The 21,479-nt window shown below is 41.7% G+C and overlaps 1 protein-coding gene across 2 annotated transcripts in view; it reads right to left on the reverse strand.

The window, feature by feature from the left end:
- Positions 1-16,358: 16,358 nt before the first annotated feature.
- The window catches only part of LOC126457963 (NADPH:adrenodoxin oxidoreductase, mitochondrial), an 82,122-nt gene continuing 77,001 nt past the window's right edge, over positions 16,359-21,479 (reverse strand). For both annotated transcript variants that reach the window (XM_050094720.1, XM_050094719.1), the window contains exon 8: positions 16,359-16,677. In XM_050094720.1, the coding sequence (XP_049950677.1) occupies positions 16,538-16,677 (140 nt within the window). In that variant the 3' untranslated portion in view covers positions 16,359-16,537. The remainder of the gene's footprint in view (positions 16,678-21,479) is intronic.

Consider the following 21,479-nt stretch of genomic DNA (forward strand, 5'->3'; position numbering starts at 1 on the left):
CCATTTTATACACCAACTCTGCTGTAGCCACTGCACAGCATTTTACATTGGTATGACAACCATCTAGCTGTCAACTAGAAGAATGGCCACCGCTAAACTGTTGCCAAAAACAGGGTAGACCACCCAGTGGCACAACATGCAGCAGAGCACGACATGTGAGATTTCAATGGCTACTTCACAACCCATGCCATCTGGATTTATTCCTAAATAATTTGTAGTTCTTAACCAGAACTTTCTGTACCTTATTACTTAAAAATTGTACACACATTATCTATAAGTAACAATCTAGGTTTATGCACATATGCTCTCATAAACACTTAAATACAGTGGCTGTATTTGCTTTTTCATAGGCTGTAATTCTACTTATTTAGACCAAGATTCAATTGCTATGAAGATGAAAGTCACTCAACCTCTGCCTTCTGGCAACAGTCCAAAGATATATGCTGCTGTTAAATCATGTAATGCCTTTGACCCTATTGGATACATTTTGAAGTTCAGGATGTTATTATTGTCTTTAATCCTCTAACGTAGGTTACATATACATAAAATTTCTTGTACTTTTCTACTTAAATTTTTAAATAATAGAACTTAACTATATGCTTAATGCACTTATGTATTCCTAAGAGGCCATATTCTTTGTTTACATATCACATAACGTCATTTAGAGCTGTAGTCAGTATGCATATTTTCCACTGCTTTGATTATCCACCAATTCTCCAAAATAAAGTGTCATCATACAACAACCTCTTATGTGGTTAGTGACTCTTGGTTCAGAGTACATAAAAAATGCAGGTGTCAACATTTGCAACACCTGAAAGAAGAACCAGTCAATAAGCATATCTCACCAACTGACAATCCTTGGAAACAGATCTCAGTACTGAGGAATCAAGTTAATAAGAAACCTGAGTAAAGAACATGACTACTGTCTACTAGAAAAGGAATATCGTAGTGTTAAGATTACCTGATTAAATAAATCTGTAAATATTTTTTTTGTAATCATTAGTGTTATAAAACTTAATTAAAATTATTGCAGGCAGAAAGGAGGTCAGCATCAGTCGTAATGCCATCTGTCATTTTTATTGCATTGCAGACTAGATTTCAACTGACAGTGCAACTATCATCAGGGCGTTGTAAGCAGTCATGTTGACTGAATCATTATTATAATGACACACATTCCAATCTAACTCAGGCATGCACAAGCATTAGTTGGACCAATGTAATGCAATAAAAAAGACAGCTCACATTACCACTGATGCTGACCTCCTTCCTGTCCTGGATTACATCATGATCATGGGGCACCATCATTCCCATGGAATCAAAAATGATAAAATTATTGCTCTTCAAGAAATATGTGATCCTGGATCCTCCTTCCAATTCACCTTTCTTCTGTTGTAGAGTGACAGAGGAGCACAAGAGCCACAGATAAAGACAATCAGCACTTTTATCATATGTGACACTTTATGACATCATTAAATTTCAGTACACATGTTTTTACTGTGGTTTACCACAGTCGGGGCTCGTAGAGAATGAATAGTGGTAGCAATATTTTCAGAAATGAAAGTTATGCCTGAAAAATAGTGCAGCTCACAGTCTGGAAATGAATTCTCCAAGTTTTCTTTTGAATTTTTTAGCTCCAGTTGTGAATGAGCATTGGGTCTCTCAGAGGTTCGTGAGCGATGCAAATTTTATGATCTATATATGGTGGCAAGATCGCAGAAAATACAAACAGGGTAAATTTTCTTATTTAGTCCTGCCAGATCTGATTTTGGGAGATAATATACTTTCTCATTAGAGAAGGCCTTACAGAAATCAAACTAACCTGCTGTTTAAAGGTTATTGTCAAAAAGGTGGTTTAATATTCTTCTGTGAGCTGCCTTCTCAAAATTTTTTGTGTACATGAGAAGGGGAAACAGCCACTGTTATAGGACACATGCTTATCTCCATTTTAATAAAGTAAGTCAGTTTACAAGCGGCCAGTCAAAGTTTTAACTATCACTTCAAAAAAATAAAGTTACATAATTAATTTTTTGTTTGATGTCTTGACGTGTCAGGTGTTCTGCTGGATATCAGTGTCATCTTTTTACAATATTTCAACAAATCACTCATTGTCTCCATGAGGTGATACCAGAGACTGCTAGTTAAGTGGAAGGGGTCCAGTATTTCTATATATTGCGTTCCCCCTCCATGGTCAGTTTTAGACGCTCCTTCTGCAGTCCATTCCCAGTAGAGATGACCTGAGACATTTTGTCTTTGATCAGGTGCACCTGATTGCGAGCTGGGATTTGGTTTTCAGTCCAGAGCACCTAATTGGAATCCAGCATTCTGTCCTTGGTATGGTACACCTGGTACTCTGTCTGGGGTTTGTTTCCCACATCCCAGTTCTCAGCTCTTCTTACTGTTGAGTTTTGCTGCCACAACCATTGTGTTTTGAGCAGCTCCCACACAGGATCCTAGGCTTTGCTGAGTTGGTTCCCACTATTGTAAGATTTTCTGCCATCTTTGTCTCTGCTGGCTCTCTTATAACACTGTCCTATTAAGTAGGGTTCTGAGTCGTAAACCTCATTTTTACATAGTTCATGGTTAAGTTCCAGACAGTGCAAGTAATGGCTGAGTTAACTGCCTGTCTTAACCAGATGTGTCTCTGATTTCTTCGTTCTAATGTTCACTGTCATAGTTGGCAAAGCATGTTATGAATTTCATCTTTCACACATTTCCCAGTAGTCCTCTTATTTTGGTAGGTGGACAGAACACACTCTGGATGTTGTGCTACCTGAGAATCCTGCTGATTTTAGGAGAAACAGATCTCACATATGGTAGGTATGTCACAGTTTTTGCTTCATTTCGCCCTTCTTCTCTATCATGTGGCATAGTGACTGGTTGAATAGCCTGCTCAGTCTGTTTGACCATGTATACACATTTGTAAGAAACCAAGAGTAGATCCTCTACTTCTAGTGTCAAACTAGCTTGGTCTGACAATGTGTGGGCTCTGTGAGCCAACATCTTTAGAATTCTGTTGTTGTGTGCTGAGTGATGACAACTGGTAGCTTGCAAGTATAAAGCAGTTTGTGCTGGTCTGTGGTACACCTTGTGGCCAAACACACCATCTGCTCTCCTTTCAAGTAGTACATAACCAGGAAAGACAGCTGACCAACCTTTTCCAGTTCCATGGTGAATGTTATACACTCCTGGAAATTGAAATAAGAACACCGTGAATTCATTGTCCCAGGAAGGGGAAACTTTATTGACACATTCCTGGGGTCAGATACATCACATGATCACACTGACAGAACCACAGGCACATAGACACAGGCAACAGAGCATGCACAATGTCGGCACTAGTACAGTGTATATCCACCTTTCGCAGCAATGCAGGCTGCTATTCTCCCATGGAGACGATCGTAGAGATGCTGGATGTAGTCCTGTGGAACGGCTTGCCATGCCATTTCCACCTGGCGCCTCAGTTGGACCAGCGTTCGTGCTGGACGTGCAGACCGCGTGAGACGACGCTTCATCCAGTCCCAAACATGCTCAATGGGGGACAGATCCGGAGATCTTGCTGGCCAGGGTAGTTGACTTACACCTTCTAGAGCACGTTGGGTGGCACGGGATACATGCGGACGTGCAGTGTCCTGTTGGAACAGCAAGTTCCCTTGCCGGTTTAGGAATGGTAGAACGATGGGTTCGATGACGGTTTGGATGTACCGTGCACTATTCAGTGTCCCCTCGATGATCACCAGTGGTGTACGGCCAGTGTAGGAGATCGCTCCCCACACCATGATGCCGGGTGTTGGCCCTGTGTGCCTCGGTCGTATGCAGTCCTGATTGTGGCGCTCACCTGCACGGAGCCAAACACGCATACGACCATCATTGGCACCAAGGCAGAAGCGACTCTCATCGCTGAAGACGACACGTCTCCATTCGTGCCTCCATTCGCGCCTGTCGCGACACCACTGGAGGCGGTCTGCACGATGTTGGGGCGTGAGCGGAAGACGGCCTAACGGTGTGCGGGTCCTCGCCGATACCCCAGGAGCAACAGTGTCCCTAATTTGCTGGGAAGTGGCGGTGCGGTCCCCTACGGCACTGCGTAGGATCCTACGGTCTTGGCGTGCATCCGTGCGTCGCTGCGGTCCGGTCCCAGGTCGACGGGCACGTGCACCTTCCGCCGACCACTGGCGACAACATCGATGTACTGTGGAGACCTCACGCCCCACGTGTTGAGCAATTCGGCGGTACGTCCACCCGGCCTCCCGCATGCCCACTATACGCCCTCGCTCAAAGTCCGTCAACTGCACATACGGTTCACGTCCACGCTGTCGCGGCATGCTACCAGTGTTAAAGACTGCGATGGATCTCCGTATGCCACGGCAAACTGGCTGACACTGACAGCGGCGGTGCACAAATGCTGCGCAGCTAGCGCCATTCGACGGCCAACACCGCGGTTCCTGGTGTGTCCGCTGTGCCGTGCGTGTGATCATTGCTTGTACAGCCCTCTCGCAGTGTCCGGAGCAAGTATGGTGGGTCTGACACACCGGTGTCAATGTGTTCTTTTTTCCATTTCCAGGAGTGTATTTGGATGGTCTGAGCTAAGATGTCCCAAAAACTCACTTAGCCTGCCCCTACCATGAAGCTAGATTACAAATGTATCATTCTACCTGAAAAAGCTTGTGGGTTCACATCTAGCCATCTGTAATACTTCCTCCACAAATGTCTCCAAGAACAAATTGGCAACAAATGGAGATAGGGGGTTGCCCATGGCCACTCCTTCTGTTTGCTCATAATATTGCCCCCCCCCCCCCCCCCTCCCCCAGCCATACAGAAAATGTGTTGAAGTCAGTATATGCCTGAATAGGTCTAGCCAGGTTTAAGAATCATGACAGAAGGTTGTATACATGGAAAAGGCCTGGAGCCACTGGAGGTTTTCAGATAGATTATACTGTATAATGCTAAGACAGAGATTTAGGAACCAGGTTTTAAATTGTAAGACATTTCCATTAGCAGATGTGGACTCTAACCACAATTTATTGGTTGTGAACTGTAGATTAAAACTGAAGAAACTGCAAAAAGACAGGAAATTAAGGAGGTGGTACCTGGATAAACTGAAAGAACCAGAGGTTGTACAGAGTTTCAGAAAGAGATTTAGGGGACAATTGAAAAATACAGGGGAAATGAATACAGTAGAAGAAGAATGGGTAGCTTTGCGAGTTGAGATAGGGAAGGCAGCAGAGGATCAAGTAGGTAAAAAGATGAGGTCTAGTAAAAATCCTTGAGTAACACAAGAGATATTTAATTTAATTGATGAAAGGAGAAAATATGAAAATGTACTCAATGAAGCAGGCGAAAAGGAATACAAATGTCTCACAAATGAGACTAACAGGAAGTTCAAAATGGCTAAGCAGTGATGGCTAGAGGACAAATGTAAGGATGTAGAAGCATGTCACTAGGGGTAAGATAGATACTGCCAACAGGGAAATTAGAGAGACCTTTCGAGAAAAGACAACAACCTGTATGAATATCAAGAGCTCAGATGGAAAACCAGTCCTAAGCAAAGAAGGGAAAGCAGAAAGGTGGAAGGAGTATATAGAGGGTTTTACAAGAGCGATGTAATTGAGGGCAATATTATGGAAATGGAAGAGCACATAGATGAAGATGAAATGGGAGATATGATACTGCATGAGCAATTTGACAGAGCACTGAAAGACCTAAGTCGATACAAGGCTCCAGGGCTAGACAACATTCTATTAAAACTACTGATAGTCTTGGGAGAGCCAGCCATGACAAAAGTCTACCATCTGGTGACCAAGATGTATGAAATAGGCATAATATCCTCAGACTTCAAGAAGAATATAGTAATTCAAATTTCAAAAAAATCAGGTGCTGATAGGTGAGAAAATTACTAAACTATTAGTTGAATAAGTCACGGTTGCTAAATACTAACACAAATTCTTTACAGACAAATGGAAAAGCCGGCAGAAGTCGACCTCGGGGAAGATCAGTTTGGATTCTGTAGAAATGTTGGAACATGTGTGGCAATACTGACCCTATGACTTATCTTAGAAGATAGATTAAGGAAAGGCAAACCTATGTTCCTAGCATTTGTAGACAAAGAGAAAGTTTTTGACAATGTTGACTGGAATACTCTCTTTCAAATTCTGAAGGTGGCCGGGGTAAAATACAGGGAGCGAAAGGCTATTTACAATTTGTACAGAAACCACATGGCAGTAATAAGACTCGAGGGGGCATGTAAGGGAAGCAATGGTTGGGAAGGTTGTGAGACAGGGTTGTAGCCTCTCTGTATATTGAGCAAGCAGTAAAGGAAACAAAAGAAAAATTTGGAGTAGGAATTAAAATCAATGGAGCAGCAATAAAAACTTTGAGATGCCGATGACATTTTAATTGTGTCAAAGACAGCAAAGAACCTGGAAGAGCAGTTAAATGGAATGGACAGTTTCTTGAAAGGAGGATACAAGATGAACATCAACAAAATCAAAATGAGGATAATGGAATGTAGCCGAATTAAATCAGGTGATGCTGAGGGAATTAGATTAGGAAATGAGACACTTAAAGTAATAGATGAGTTTTGCTATATGGGGAGCAAAATAACTGATAATGGTCGAAGTAGAGAGGATGTAAAATGTAGACTGGCTATAGCAAGGAAAGTGTTTCTGAAGAAGAGAAATTTGTTAACATCAAATATAGATTTAAGTGTCAGAAAATCTTTTTTGAAAGTATTTGTATGGAGTGTAGCCATGTATGGAAGTGAAACATGGATGATAAATAGTTTAGACAGGAAGAGAGTAGAAGCTTTCGAAATGTGGTGCTACAGAAGAATGCTGAAGATAAGATGGGTAGATCGTGTAACTAATGAGGAGGTACTGAATGGAATTGGGGAGAAGAGGGGTTTGTGGCACAACTTGACTAGAAGAAGGGATCGGTTGGCAGGACACATTATGAGGCATCAAGGACTCACCAATTTAGTACTGGAGGGTAAAAATTGTAGAGGGAGACCAAGAGATGAATGTACTAAGCAGATTCAGAAGGATGTAGGTTGCAATAGTTACTCGAAGATGAAGTTCACACAGTATAGAGTAGCATGGAGAGCTGTGTCAAACCACACTCTATACTGAAGGCCAAAACAACAACAGGTCTAGCAGAGCATCATCAAATTTCTTTGTGATCTATTCCAGGGAATCTTCAGTGGTGCCTTGTTAAACAGGGAGACCACATCATAACTGACCATTGTACGAGATTCCATGATGTGTAGTTGCTTGATACATTGCAAGAAGTGCTTTAAGTTGTGGAGTTTCTTCAAATGCTTAGACACTAGGTACACTGATGTGCCAATATTGCTGACAATTTGGAGTAGTGGCATACCTTCTTTGTAAACTTGCAGCAGTCTATGCGATCTAGATGGAACTGGCACTCTAGACCACAGTCATTTGATGACCTTGTTAGGCATGCCTGTTGCCTTCAAGAGAGTCCTGATATTGTTCACTCTGTCCATAGGGACACATTCCAAAAGTCTGCATTCTTGGACCTCCAGAAGGTGACAAACTTTCTCATCATAATCAGTATGCTGTACAACAACTATGGAGTTCCTTTGTCTGCTGGAAAAATCATGATGCTGCTGTCTTCCCAGAGCTTCTTGAGTCCCAGCCTCTTATTACAGGAAATGTTTCATTTTTTAGGTTTCTTCTTGGTTGTCAACCTGCAGGTCTCCTGGCAGATTTCTTCTGCTTCATTTATGGGAGGTGTGTTGGCTACTTGCTCTACTGCATGCACATAGTCAGACTTTGCAGACTGGCACACTGAGGCATTCTTCTAGGGAACAAGAGGCAATGTCTAAACAGTTACAATCTTTATCTGTGAGGGAGGCTCTCATGAACATGTTAAGGTGTAAGAGCTCCTTGGCCACCACATCTAGCCTGTGGCATCTCTCAGATCCTTTTCCTCACAACTGCCATGCTTGGCTGACGTTTCATCTAGTTCACCTCCCTGGAGCTGCTGCGATGCTTGATCCTGATGAAAAATGGTACTATGCCTCCATATCGATATTTCAGCAGCAAGATGAAAGAACTCAGCATCCTCCCTTTCCTTTGTTGAAGCTAGTCCAGCTTCTTGATTTTCGATACCTCTCCTCTCTGTAGAGTCTCTCGGTGTAAAGTCTCCTGGTTTTTTTGGTGATCTGTTTACTTATTGTGTTGGGCCTTCTGCTGGATATCAGTGTCATACAACATTTTTTTTTTTTGTTTGCAGCTCTTGTACACACTGAAATCCCTGTGCCACAGTACCGTAATGGACTCCAAGGGGAACTAAAACAAAACTGATAAAGCAGAATATCAGGCAGTAATTCATTTGCTGCATTTGAAGGAGAACAATACTGCAACAATCCATGCTGAGTTGCTGGAAGTGTACAGCAATGACATACCATAATATGATAGTGGTTGGATGATACATGCACTTCTAATGAGGTCAAACAAGTCTGAGTAATGAAAAATGAAGTTCTTTTTCAAGAACTGGGAACTGTGAGAGATGTGGGTGCCCTTTTACTGAAAGCCCAGAGTATAAAAACTGAAATGATAGTGGACAAAGTGAAAATCAGTCATGGATCAGTTTCCAAGAGCTTGCACAACATTTTGAACATGACAAAGGTTGCCACCTGCTGGACACCATGGCTACTCACAGCCTTTTAAGAAGCTCGCCGAACTGAGGCAGCAGCTGTAATGTTGCAGCTGTGTCAAGCCAATTTGGATGACTTCTTTAGCCACCTAATCACCATGGGTGAGTGCTGGGTGTTTCACTATGATGCCAAGACAGTGGAGCAAACTGAGCAGAGAAAATACACCTCAACTCATCGCCTGGTTATAAAAGTAGCTTAGGGTTTGGCGGGGAGGGGAGGTGGGGGGCTACTGAGCCAGCACAGTATTTAGGTTGAAATACCACAATACCAGGAAAGAGTTGTTGTCTTCAATGACCTAATGATTCTTGTGTTTTTTCTAATGGATGATTTGGTAAAAGTAATGCCAGCTGTTACTGACAGTAGTTTAATTTTGACAGCATATGTATCAAAATTCAAATCATTATTCAAAGTACAATTTCTAAATTAAAGTTGGAACAGAACAAATTTCCAAGAAAATTCTTACACAAAGCATACCCTGCAAGCAGAACGCGAGGTGTGGCACTATTGATGTAATACATTTTATTTCAAAAAATAAATTTTTAGTTATTGCCACCCTCAATATACTCCCCTCCTCTACCCCTACAACACTCCATGCAAATTTTCCATTGATGGAAACAGTGCTGGAAGTTTTTCCCTATGAGCTTTATGATGACGAGCGCCACTTTTTCTTTTGCTGCTTCAGTGGAATAAAATCTTGTTTATTTTAAATAATGGAAAGTCCAGGATGTAAAAATGACAACGTTATAGTCATTGCTACTCACCATATAGCTGAGATGCTGTGTCACAAATACCATTTTTACGGACTATAAGATGCACTTTTTACTTTGAAAAATTGCCTCCAAAATTCAGGTGCATCTTATACTCAAGAATTAATATAAAAATGTCCAGTGTTGGATTTAATATTTATGACAGTCTTAAAAAAATGGCCATATAATCGATGCCATGGGAAACAACTGCAGCAATAGATTCAACTGGCAGCAGCAGTGCACCAATTCGACGAACATGAGTTTCAGGGATTCAAAGGCTTGCTAACACTGTCTCAATCCTGCTCCGCCATCGCAAACCTAGAACAATGTCTAGTCTATGGCCAGTGAACTTGAACCGAAAGTGATTTGTGTTATTGGTAACAGTAAAATATTTTTGTTAGTAGCAACTTTCGTAATGGAAAAAAATAAAAGGTATTCATATGATGTGGGCTGTAAATTGAAGGTAATAGCATACTGAAAAGAACATGAAAACAGAGCAGCTGAGTGGCATTTCGGCCCTCCACCAACAGAAAAACAATTTGCAATTGGCGGGCTAGTAAAGAAGAACTGAAAAAAATCAGAAAGACTAAATGTGCAGATAGAGGACTGAATGCCAAATGGCCAAAACTAGAACATGACATATTGAAAAATGGCATTGGAATTAATATAAAAATGATTCAAATACACACTGTAAGCTAGCACTACAGTGGAACTTAACAGACTTTAAGGGTGGAGTTGGTTGGTGCTACAGGTTTATGGTGTCATGGACTTAGCACATAAACCGAAACCAAAATATCTCACAAAATGCCACAAGAGTTTGAAGAGAAAATATTATCTTTCCATCAGTTTATTATTCAACATCGAAAGAAAAACAGTGTGAAGCTAAGACATCTAGTGAACATGGATGAAAATCCTCTGACATTTGATATGTGCCAAGTAACAAAACTATTGCCATGAAAGGTGCTAAAACTATCACTATAAAAACAAGTAGACATGAAAAAATGCACTACATTGTTCTCCTTTCATGGTGTGCCGACGGTACTAAACTTAATCCAGTGATCACTTTCAAGTGCAAAATAATTCCAAAACCTTCTGAAATACCGCAAGGCGTATTTCACATACATGACAAAGGTTGGATGGACAAGATTGGTCAGAAATTAGAGATTTAAATGAGTGTGGGAGAGAAGGACAGGTGCTTTATTGAAGAAGATTTTTTTCCTTGTGCTAGATCAGTTTAGTAGTCATTTGAAAAATTCTGTGAAAGAGAAACTGAGACAGGGAAATACAGAGCTTGCTGTTATTCTGGGAGGACTTGCTTAACAGCTGCAACCTCTTGACGTATTGATAAATAAACATTTAAAGTGTATATGAGACAGGAATGGAACAGATGGATGTTGGATGCAAACCCAACACAAATTCACGCTGAAAGGAGCTTTAAGAAGACCTACAATCAAACAAGTGTGTCAGTGGGTAAAACAGTCATGGTCTAGACTGAGAGAAGACATTATTGTTAAAACTTTCAAGAAGTGTGGCATAAGTAACACACTCGATGGCAGTGAAGACCATCTTATACAGGAAGAGGACAATGATGATGACAAAGAGGAAGAAGAAGTAGAAGAAAAGGTTCAGATGATGATTTACAAGGATTTTAAAGGTCAGTACAGTTTTATGAACTAAGAATTTTTTTTAGTCTGGCTTTGCAGTCTAATGATAAAAGTGTTATTTAAAAAAAAATGCTTAGAAATTAAGGTGTGTCTTATAGTCTGTAGCATCTTATACATAAAATATGGTTGACATAACTAAAGCCTATCAAACAAAGCTCTCGGCCACACATGACGACAGCTCCTGGCTTGCCAAGGTCAGACTATGAGCAGCAGCGCACGATGAGACAAGCAAACTGTGTGGTAGGGTAATAAGGGGGGTTGGGGTTGGGAGGGGAAGAGATAGCAAGGTGTGGGTGGGGGTTGGTAAACTGCTACTTGTGGGAGTATACTGAGACGAGGTTGGGAGACGATAGGGCAGCTAGGTGCAAGGTTAGGTGATTGGCCGGAGGACGAGAGGGGAAGGAGAGAAGGAAAAAGACCGTGGGTGCTTTGGTGGGACAGAGGGCTGTGTAATGCTGTAACGGGAACAGAAAAGGGGTAGGTGCGTAAAGGATAACAACTAACAAAGGTTGAGCCCAGGAGAGTTATGAAAACATAGTATATATTGTAGGGAGAGCTTCCACCTGCACAGTTCAGAAAAGTAGGTTTGGTAGGAAGGATCCAGATGGCACAGGCTGTGCCACCTGGATGGATAGTGTGTAGGACATTCCTCATTTCAGGACACAACGAAAGGTAGTCAAAACCATGGTGGAGAATGTGATTCAGTTGCTCCAGTCATGGTGAGTCACTAGGGGAATGCTCCTCTAGGGCAGGAAAACAGTGGAACTTTTGAAGGTGACCAATGACTGATGAGATAAGGCTAGAAAGATCTGTTTTTGTACAAGGCTTGATGGGGCCAATTATGAACTGTTAAGGCCTCAGTGAGATCCTTGGTGTATTCTGAGAGGGCTGGTCATCACTACAAATGCAATGGCCATGGTTGGCTAGGCTGCAGGAAGGGACTTCTTGGTATGGAATGGTTGGTTGGTTTGGGGGAAGGGACCAAACAGCGAGTGCCTCAGCCCCATCAGATTAGGGAAGGATGGGGAAAGATATCGACAGTGCCCTTTCAAAGGAACCATCCTGGCACTAGTCTGAAGTAATTTAGGGAAATCACAGTATGGAATGTGTGGCAGCTGTCAAAGTGGAGGTATTGCTGGTGGTTGGTAGGTTTGATACGAACGGAGATACTGATGTAGCCATCTTTGATGTGGAGGTCAACATCGAAAAAGGTGGCATGTTGAGTTGACAAGGACCAGGTGAAGTGAATGGGGGAGAAGGTGTTGAGATTCTGGAGAAATAATGATAGAGTGTCTACACCGTCGATCCAGATCACGAAGATGTCATCAGTGCATCTGAACCAAGTGAGGGGTTTGGGATTCTGGGAGGTTAGAAACAATTCCTCTAGATGGCCCATGAACAGGCTGCCATAGGATGGTGTCAAGTGGATGCCAATAGCATTACTCGGGATTTGTTGTAGATGATGCCACAAAAGAGAAGTGATTGAGGGTGAGGATATAGTTGATCATGGTGACTAGGAAGGAGGCTGTAGGTTTGGAATCATTGATGATGATGATGATGATGATGATGATGATGAAGTCCCATACTCCTTGCCAGAGTGTAGAGGATGATGTGAGAAACCCACACCGCTGTACTAGGCAAGGTCCTAGTGGAGGTGGTTGGCCATTGCCTTCCTCTGACCGTAATGGGGATGAATGATGATGATGATGATGAACACGACACAACACCCAGTCATCTCGAGGCAGGTGAAAATCCCTCACCCTGGCGGGAATCGAAGCCGGGACCCCGTGCTCGGGAAGCAAGAAAGATACCGCGAGACCATGAACTGTGGAATCATTAGGCATTGCTAAAGGTAGTGTTCATTAGCAGCAAGGCCATAGGCATTAGGGAAGTTAGTGTAAAAAGAGGTGGCATCAATAGTGACAAGCAGGGCACCATGTAGTAAAGGAACAAGAACTGTTGAGAGTCAGTGGAGGAAATGGTTATTATCTTTTATATAAGGTGCAGGTAATAGGCTGAAGGTGTGGGTGTATGAGAGCACACATTCTCTTGGTGGGAGCACAGCAATGGGCCAAGTTAGGGAGTCCTGGGTGGTTGGGTTTGTGGAAGCATGTAGAAGGGTGCACTGCAGGGAGTGGTAGCGGTGAGGAGAGAGGACTCCAGGGAAAGGTTCTGGGGTGGGCCTGAGGATTAGAGAAGAGACCGGAGATCCTCCTGGATTTCTGGAATGGGGGCACTGTGGCAGGGTTTGTAGGTGGAGGAATCTGACAGCAGGCGGAGTCCTCTCCCATGTAATCCTTGCAGTTCAAAACGTCAGTGGTAGAGCCTTTGTCAGCAGGTAGGACTATAAAGTTGGGATCAGTTTTCAGGTGGTGGATTGCGGTTCTTTCTGTGGATGTAAGGGTAGCTTGCATGTTGAGGGTTTGGGAAATGAGGGTGATGCAGGGTTTGAGGTTAAGAAATTCTGAAAAGTTGGGGGCAGTGGGTGTGGATCACATTGGATGGAGGAGTGAACTAAGCCACGCCCAGAATCCCAAGCCCCTACACCTGGTTCAGATTCATTAATGATGTTTTCATGATCTGGACTGAGGGTGAGGACACCCTATCCACATTCCTCCAGAACCTAAACACCTTGTCCCACATTCGCTTCAACTAGTCTTCCTTAACCTGACAATCCACCTTCCTCAATGTTGACCTCTGCCTCAAAGATGGCTACATCAGTACCTCCATTCATACCACACCTACCAACCAACAGCGTCACGTCCTTATGACAGTTACCACCCTATTCCATACCAAGAAACCTTTCCATAAAGCCTAGCCACCCATAGCATCACATGTGCAGTGGCAAGCAGTTCCTCTTGAAAAATACCAAGGATCTCACTGAGGCCTTCACAGACCGTAATTATACCCCCCCTCCCCCCCCAACCTTGTACAAAAACAGATCTCCTGTGCCTTATCTCTCCGTTCACCCATCCCCTCCCAAAGTCCCACTGTCTGGCCTCAGCTGAGCATTCCCTCAAGAATGTCCTACCCACTGTCCATCCCACACGTCCACAGTGGTATTCCGCTGCCCACTAAACATACACAATATCCCTGCTCCCAACCCGTTGCCTCAGGGCTCATATGCCTGTAATAGAACTGAATGCATGACCTGACCCATACATACTCGCACCACTGCCTACTTCAGTTTGGTCACAAGCATCACTTATCCCATCAAAGGGAGGGCTACCTATGAAACCAGTCATGTGATCTACAAGCTAAGCTGCAACCACTGTGCTGCATTCTATGTGAGCATGACAACCAACAAGCTGTCTGTCTGCATTGATGGCCACTGACAAACTATTGCCAAGAAACAGCTAGACCACCCAGTTGCTGAGCACACTGCCCAACATGACGTTCTTCATTTCGATGACTGCTTCACAGTCTGTGCCATCTAGATTCTTCCCACCAACATCAGCTTCTCTGAACTGTGTAGGTGGGAACTCTCCCTACAATACATGCTATGTTCCCCTAACCCTCCTGGCCTCAACCTTCATTAGTCATTGTCCTTTAGCCACCTATCCCCTCCCTGTTCCATTCCAGCACTACACACCCTCCTAATCCACAATTGCACCTACAATCTTTTTTTTTTTTCACTTGTTTCCTCCTACCACCCCCCCCCCCCCTCCCTTTTCCCCTGCCCTCCACCTAACCTCCTGACTGAACCTAGCTGCCCTACCTTCTCCCCACCTTGTCTCTGTATATTCCCACAAGCAGCACTTCACTGCTGCCACCCCTATGCTGCTATCCATTTCCATCCCCACCCCAGCCTCCTCCTTACCTAGACCACCCAGTTTTCTTCTCTCATCATGCACTGCTGCTCGTAGTCTGGCCTTGACAGCTAGAGACTGTGGTCATGTGTGTGTGAGTTGCATTTGTGTGAGTGAGTGAGTGTATGTTGTCTAATTCTGATGAAGACCTGTTTGGCCGAGAGCATCGTTTGGCAGTCATTTTGTTGTGCCTATCTGTGACACAGCACCTCTGCTTGTTTCTTTTAAAGTAGATTTGGGCTTGGGGATCAGATAAAAGTCAGTTGGTGCTAGGTCACTTGAATAAGTTGATTGGTCTAACACTGGGATTCTGTACTTTACTAGAACACTCTTACCAGACAATGCAGCATGAACTGATGTGTTGTCTTGATTCAGAATCCATAACTTGTTCTTTTACAATTAGGGTTTTTTTTTTTTCTTTTCCCTCGCAGAGGTGATCAGGAACCTCAAGGCAGTAATGTTGATTAATAGTCTGAACTTCAGGAACCCAACAAGATACAAAGTTCCATGAACATCGAAAAAATCAATCATCACCATCTTGAATCCTGATTAGCTCATTTGAGCTTTTTTCGCTCTCAGTGAAGCTGGGCCCTTCCAGTGCATGGACTGGCACTTAGTTTCTGGATCATGAGTGAATAACTAGTATTCAACACATTTTCATTCTTTCCAAGAAATTAGGATCATTTTGAATGGCATTCAAGGTGTCACTACAAAGATTTTCATGTGCTTCTTTTTGTTCGATTGTGAAATTTTAGGTACCACTTTGACACCCACATTTCTGATGTTAAACTGGTTACGTAAAATTTGTCTTACATATTCTTTGTCAATTCCCACAGTTTCAGCAATCAATCATATACACAACCAGGTCAGATGAAATCAGATTACCTATTTTTTCAATATTTTCATCTGTTTTTGATGTTGAAGGTTGTCCTGAGGATGAGTCATCTTCAACATCATCTCGGCCATCTTGTAACTCATGTACACAATAAATTGTCTTCTCAATACACTTCTTTTAGAAAGAGATAGGTTTAAGTAACAGTTTTTCCAAGATTCATGTGAAACTCCATGACAAATGGGTGCTCTAGTATTACACATTTCACTTTTCTGGAAAAATGAAAAAACTGGCTCACAGACAAATGAAGGCCATGATCACACTGATTTGCCTGCAGACGCCAAAGATGTCACATCTGACAGAAGGCTTCACGACTCACAGCTACTGGTTGTTCATCTTTGACGCATGCCTACTTACTCTGGGACAGCATCAGTCCAGTTAATTTATAACCATCACCTCATAAACAAAAACTAATTTGTTATATTTCTAAATTTGACAGCAGTTTTCAAGAAAGCACATCTTCTCTTCCTTTTACTGTTTGTCCCCTAACTGAAAGTGAAGTCATCAGAGGTAGGGCAGGACAGAAAATTTGGTGTTGTATGATGGACTTTATAAATTAAGTAATAAAGATGTAATATAAAAACTTTAATAGTACAAAACCATCATTCTGAAACAAGATACACTGTACATTATCAGTTTTCTCTCAAGAGTTTATTTATGTAACAAATATAGGTTGATGATGAAACTTTACAAGTTTAATGTTAGGGAAAACTGCAAAGGTTCATCATCCTCAACATAATATCACAGCATTAGGTGGTGTACTTTTCTGCAATTTCGAGCATTTCCCTCACACTTAATATCTTCTCTCTTGGCTTGCCATGCTTTGCTCCTCTTCGTTTTTCCTCTTTATCAATGGCTTCCCAACCAGCAAAACTTACAGTTTGTATTCCTAAAATAGAAAGAATAGTGCTGTGTACACAACAGGATGTGTAATACAAAACTGCCGAAAATCTTTACTCATAAAAAAATAGCATTCAAAAATAACAAGTACGGTAGTTTTTTGCTTCATTTTCATAGTAACAATTTTATAAGTAAGGTTGCTGCATATTAAGTATCACTATTACTTCTTTTATACGTATTTCAGAACTAATATACCCTTTGTGCACACTTTCTAACATACACTGTAAAGCAGAACAACAGTAAAACGCTTGAATTTTCAGTCTAGTTATACTTGCACATTCCAAAAGGGCATATCACAAGTAATACTTTTCAACATTTTATGCTGATACACAGTAAATGGGACACACATTTCAAAGGCTGGATGTTATTGCTAGTTCCACCAGAATTTGACAGGTATTATTAGCAAGACAATCTAATAAAACTTCATCTGTCATGGGAGACATACAAGCTGTGTTACTGAATTTGTTTAGAAACTCACTTGTGTCCTTAGTAAAGATTAAAGGGGAAGATGCCGCAGTTACAAGTGCAGTGGAGCAGTAGGATGTGTGTTAGTGAACTATTAATACTGTGAGTCACAATTTCATTCAATGAATGATTTATTAATCCAAAAGAAGCCATTTCCAGACATCTACATCACTTGTGCACTTCATATATTCTTCTTCATGTTTTTTAAATGTGTGAAAGCAATTTCCTAATATGAAAAGATAAGTCTCAGGTTCAATGAACTTAACTTATTACATTACCCCAATGTTCGCAATAGGATCCCACTGTATAAGGGGTGTTCAAAAAGAAACGAGCCAGAGGCATAATTACAGAAACCAGTAACTGTATGTTAGAAGTATTGACCCTGGCTGTTGAAACACTGGTCCCACTGTGGTACATGGCAATAAATGGCTGTCTCATTAAGTTCCCGGAGCTGCGATGTTAACCAGATCTGCATGTACATCTGGATGTCGTCGTCGGAGGTGAATCATTTGCCCTCAGAGCCTTTTTAAGGGGACCAAAAATGGCGTAATAATAGGGAGAGAGCTCTGGATTATATGGAGGGTGGCTGAGAACCTCCCATTTGAATTTCTACAGGAGTGCTGTGACTGTGTTTGCTTCGTCGTGGAGCAGAATGACCCCACAGGTGAGACTGCCTGGTTGTTTTGATTTGATCGCTTGGCGAAGGGTGATCAATGTTTGCGAGTAACGCTGGGCATTCACTGTCGTTCTGTGGTGCAGGAAGTGAATCAGAAGGAGACTATCTCAGTTCCCTCAAAAAGGCTCTGCGGGGCAAACGATTCACCTCGGACGATGATGTCCTGCTGTACATGCGGAACTGGTTAACATCGCAGCCTCGGGAATTTTATTAGACAGCCATTCACCACCTTGTGTCACAGTGGGACCAGTGTCTCAACAGCCAGGGTCAATACTTCTAACATACAGGTATTGGTTTCTGTAATCATGCCTCCGACTCATTTATTTTTGAATGCCCCTTATGCTAATGCCTGAAATCTAGTTTACCTGTACTCAAGATCTCATGACACTGTACTCTACACTTCCTGACTTGTTGCTCCAAGTACTTGAGTAACATGATTGACTTTACTCTGAACATACTGTGGCAAACAAGTATCATTATCATTCTTTTACTTCATTTATGCATATAGCAGCATTCTACATTTCCCATCATTATGCATAGCAAACCAGCATTTGTTTCAAGCCATAATCATATTTTGGGACAGACTTGTTTCTAAATTAGTCGTAGTTTGCTACACAAAACTGCAAGTATTCTGCTATTGAAATCAACTGTGGTGTAGGGTTAGTACCTTTGATTAGTAATCAAAAGGCCCTAGGTTTGAGATTCAATACCAACCATAACTTAAATTTTGAATAAAAATCATTAGAGGTGTCAGTCAAAGACGTCCAGGATAAACAGCCACCCTCTTTTTGCCAACAGCCTTGTCAAAGGAGGCAGAGGAACGGACAGGGGTTCAAGGCACTTTCTTGCCCTAGATATGAAAAACTGCTCTTAGCAGACAAAAGAATCAGCTGTGATTAATGGCATGAGTATGCAGAAGGCAACGGAAATCAATGCATTAAGGAGACACTCTATCCTAAAATTTCAATTTTTTTTTTCAAAAAAAATTTAATGGCTATTGTATATGTTTGGAGTGCTTACTTTTATACCCCAAAATAATTTGGCTTTAATCAAATCATAAATATGTCTAAGAAATATTTGAAGTATGGACTGTCCGAGGAGGAATGGTGCACTAGAGGGCATACAAGTAATTTCAGCATAGAATGTGCTGTTGATGTTCTGACTGACCTTATCATGGATTCTGAAGTGATGCCAGAATAGTCATGGCTATGCTAGTGTTGAAATGGAATTGGAGAAAAGCTGCAGATACTACAACTGAGAAACATTAGTGTGTCAACCACGTAGGAAGTGTCTTCGGTCTTTGCAACATGGTGAAGGAATATATTGCAAAAGGAATAACTCTGGAAGGAAAGTAACATGCAATTGTCAATAATGTCTCAGATGTAAACAGCACAAAGTCGGCAGTGATGCTACACTATATCAGTGTATGAGCACTGACAAAAAACCAAAGCATAAAAAATGACCAAGAAGTGAAGTGTCATGTTGTTCTTACAATAGGAGCATTAGGTGAAGTACCAGGATCTCACAGAGATAATATTCACACTCCCCTTAGAACAGATGTCATGGTCAAGATAGCACCTTTCTGTCAAGTCTTGCATCTGATGCACTACTGGCAAGATGCAGTGATAGCAAGACACGAAGTGCAAATGACAGTCTGGGCAGTGTCATTTGGTTCAAGTGTCACAGAGAAATTCTTGTGCGTAAAAATAAGATACTTTTGCATCTTGTAGAAGCTGTTTCCAGTTAAATATGGAATGTTTGAAGACTGAAGAGAGCAGACGTCCCAGTACTCTTTTATCACCCTGTGAGAAGACAACTAGCTTCTCTGGAGATCAACAATGGATCAAGCAGTTTACAAGATGCTGTATGGAGAAGGAAAAATTCAAGAAAAAAGTTATCCTGGCCTTGAAGTTACAACAAGAAGTCTTACTGGATCAGGAAGGGAAAATGTATGGGGCTCGTGAATTTTAATGGGTATGCGCCTCACACTAGCATTCATTTTTTAATGTAATTTTAAAATCCATTTTACCATAAGTTTGTGGTTTTAGATTTACTGCTGACTTCTTTTATCCTTACTATTGGCCAGTCTCAATGAAATCTTTGCAGGAAGTAGTCTTGAGATATCAAGTGGTTATAACTAAAATGATGGTGTTCTGATTGCTGAAGTCAGGCTGTATACATTGTAGAAAACTGAAACATCGTAGTTATGTTCATGGCATATGCTGGAAAAAAAAAAATAAATAAAATTAAAAAAAAAAAGATAGTTCCACTTTCTGCCACCAGGTGAAAATGTGGTGCTGTAAGCACTCAGAATGAGGTGTGGGTGTAGGAAAAGGGGAGAACAATCAAACACATGATAATGGTGGTTCTGTCGTGTTTTATTAGAATGTGGTCACTAGTTACAACATGTGTTCAGTATGGTCTCACAACTCAGCAACATGCAGCATCCATAACATGGCATGGTCAACAGTTGCTTGCAGCATATGTAGTATAATCAGAGCAATAGGTCATTTTATGCCATCCTTCAGTTCAGGAAGAGTCCAGATACATCCCTGATAGACATGATATTTCAGATAGAAGTCACATGAATTTTGGTCAAAGGATCTAGGTCACACATCTTGAATTTGTCTAGAGGTGATGTGGTTGTTACCGAAGGTATCACGAAGCAAATCTTTCACCTGGCAAACTATGTGTGGTGTTGCCCCTTCTTGCTTAAAAATAGTCATGTGGACAAAGTTTCATTCTTGCAAAGCTGGAATCATGTGTTGCACAAGGGGGTCCTTATAACATGCAGGTGTCACTGTACATGTAACAGGCCCACAGGGTGTCATTTCCTGGAATAAAAATGGACTTAGAATGAAGGAGCATGTGAAACCAAATGACACAGCCACATAAGCTGAGTGCAGTGGGTGTTCCTGCACAACATACGACTGAGTAGAACCCTATGTACAACAATTCTGTGCATTCACAGCACCGTACAGAGTAAAATGTGCCTTGTCTATGGAAAGAATATTTCCATTTCAATTCATGCCAAAAAACGAAGGGCAAAATCACACCATTGTAGCCTATCTTGGGATTTCATTTTGTGCACATTCTTAATCTTGTAGGGATATCAGTGTAAAATATACCACAAAATATTTTTAAACTGTTGAGCAGGAGAGAGACAACTTCCATGACACAGCTTGAGCACTGACTGCAGAATCTGAGGCATGTGCTGCATGGTCGGCTATAGCTACAGCAACTTCATCAACAAGTGCCATGGGAATGGGCCTCCATCCACTCCCTGCTGTACCACCTAATTCGCTTTTTCTTCAAATATCTTGATTATATTCTATAGCCCATTTATTGACATGGTGCCTCTTCACAGCTGTTTCTGTTGGTGATATTCCCACAATGCATGGTCTTTCTCATCAACAGCCATTGCATTTCATATGGAAAAATTCAATCACCTGAACCCTTTACACCAACAGTCTCTTTACAAAAGAAATCAACACATTGCCAAGCAACAACAAAACATAGTGGTGTCAAAAAACAGGAAACATTTCAAATTCTGACAACTTACAGCTGGTGGCAAAAAGTGGAACTATTACTTTTTTCCGCGTACTTCACAAGTGTGACGATTAACGAATGTACCTACAATGTTTCAACAT

Source organism: Schistocerca serialis, chromosome 2 (genome assembly GCF_023864345.2).
Source record: "Schistocerca serialis cubense isolate TAMUIC-IGC-003099 chromosome 2, iqSchSeri2.2, whole genome shotgun sequence".
NCBI classification, from domain to species: Eukaryota; Metazoa; Arthropoda; class Insecta; order Orthoptera; family Acrididae; genus Schistocerca; species Schistocerca serialis.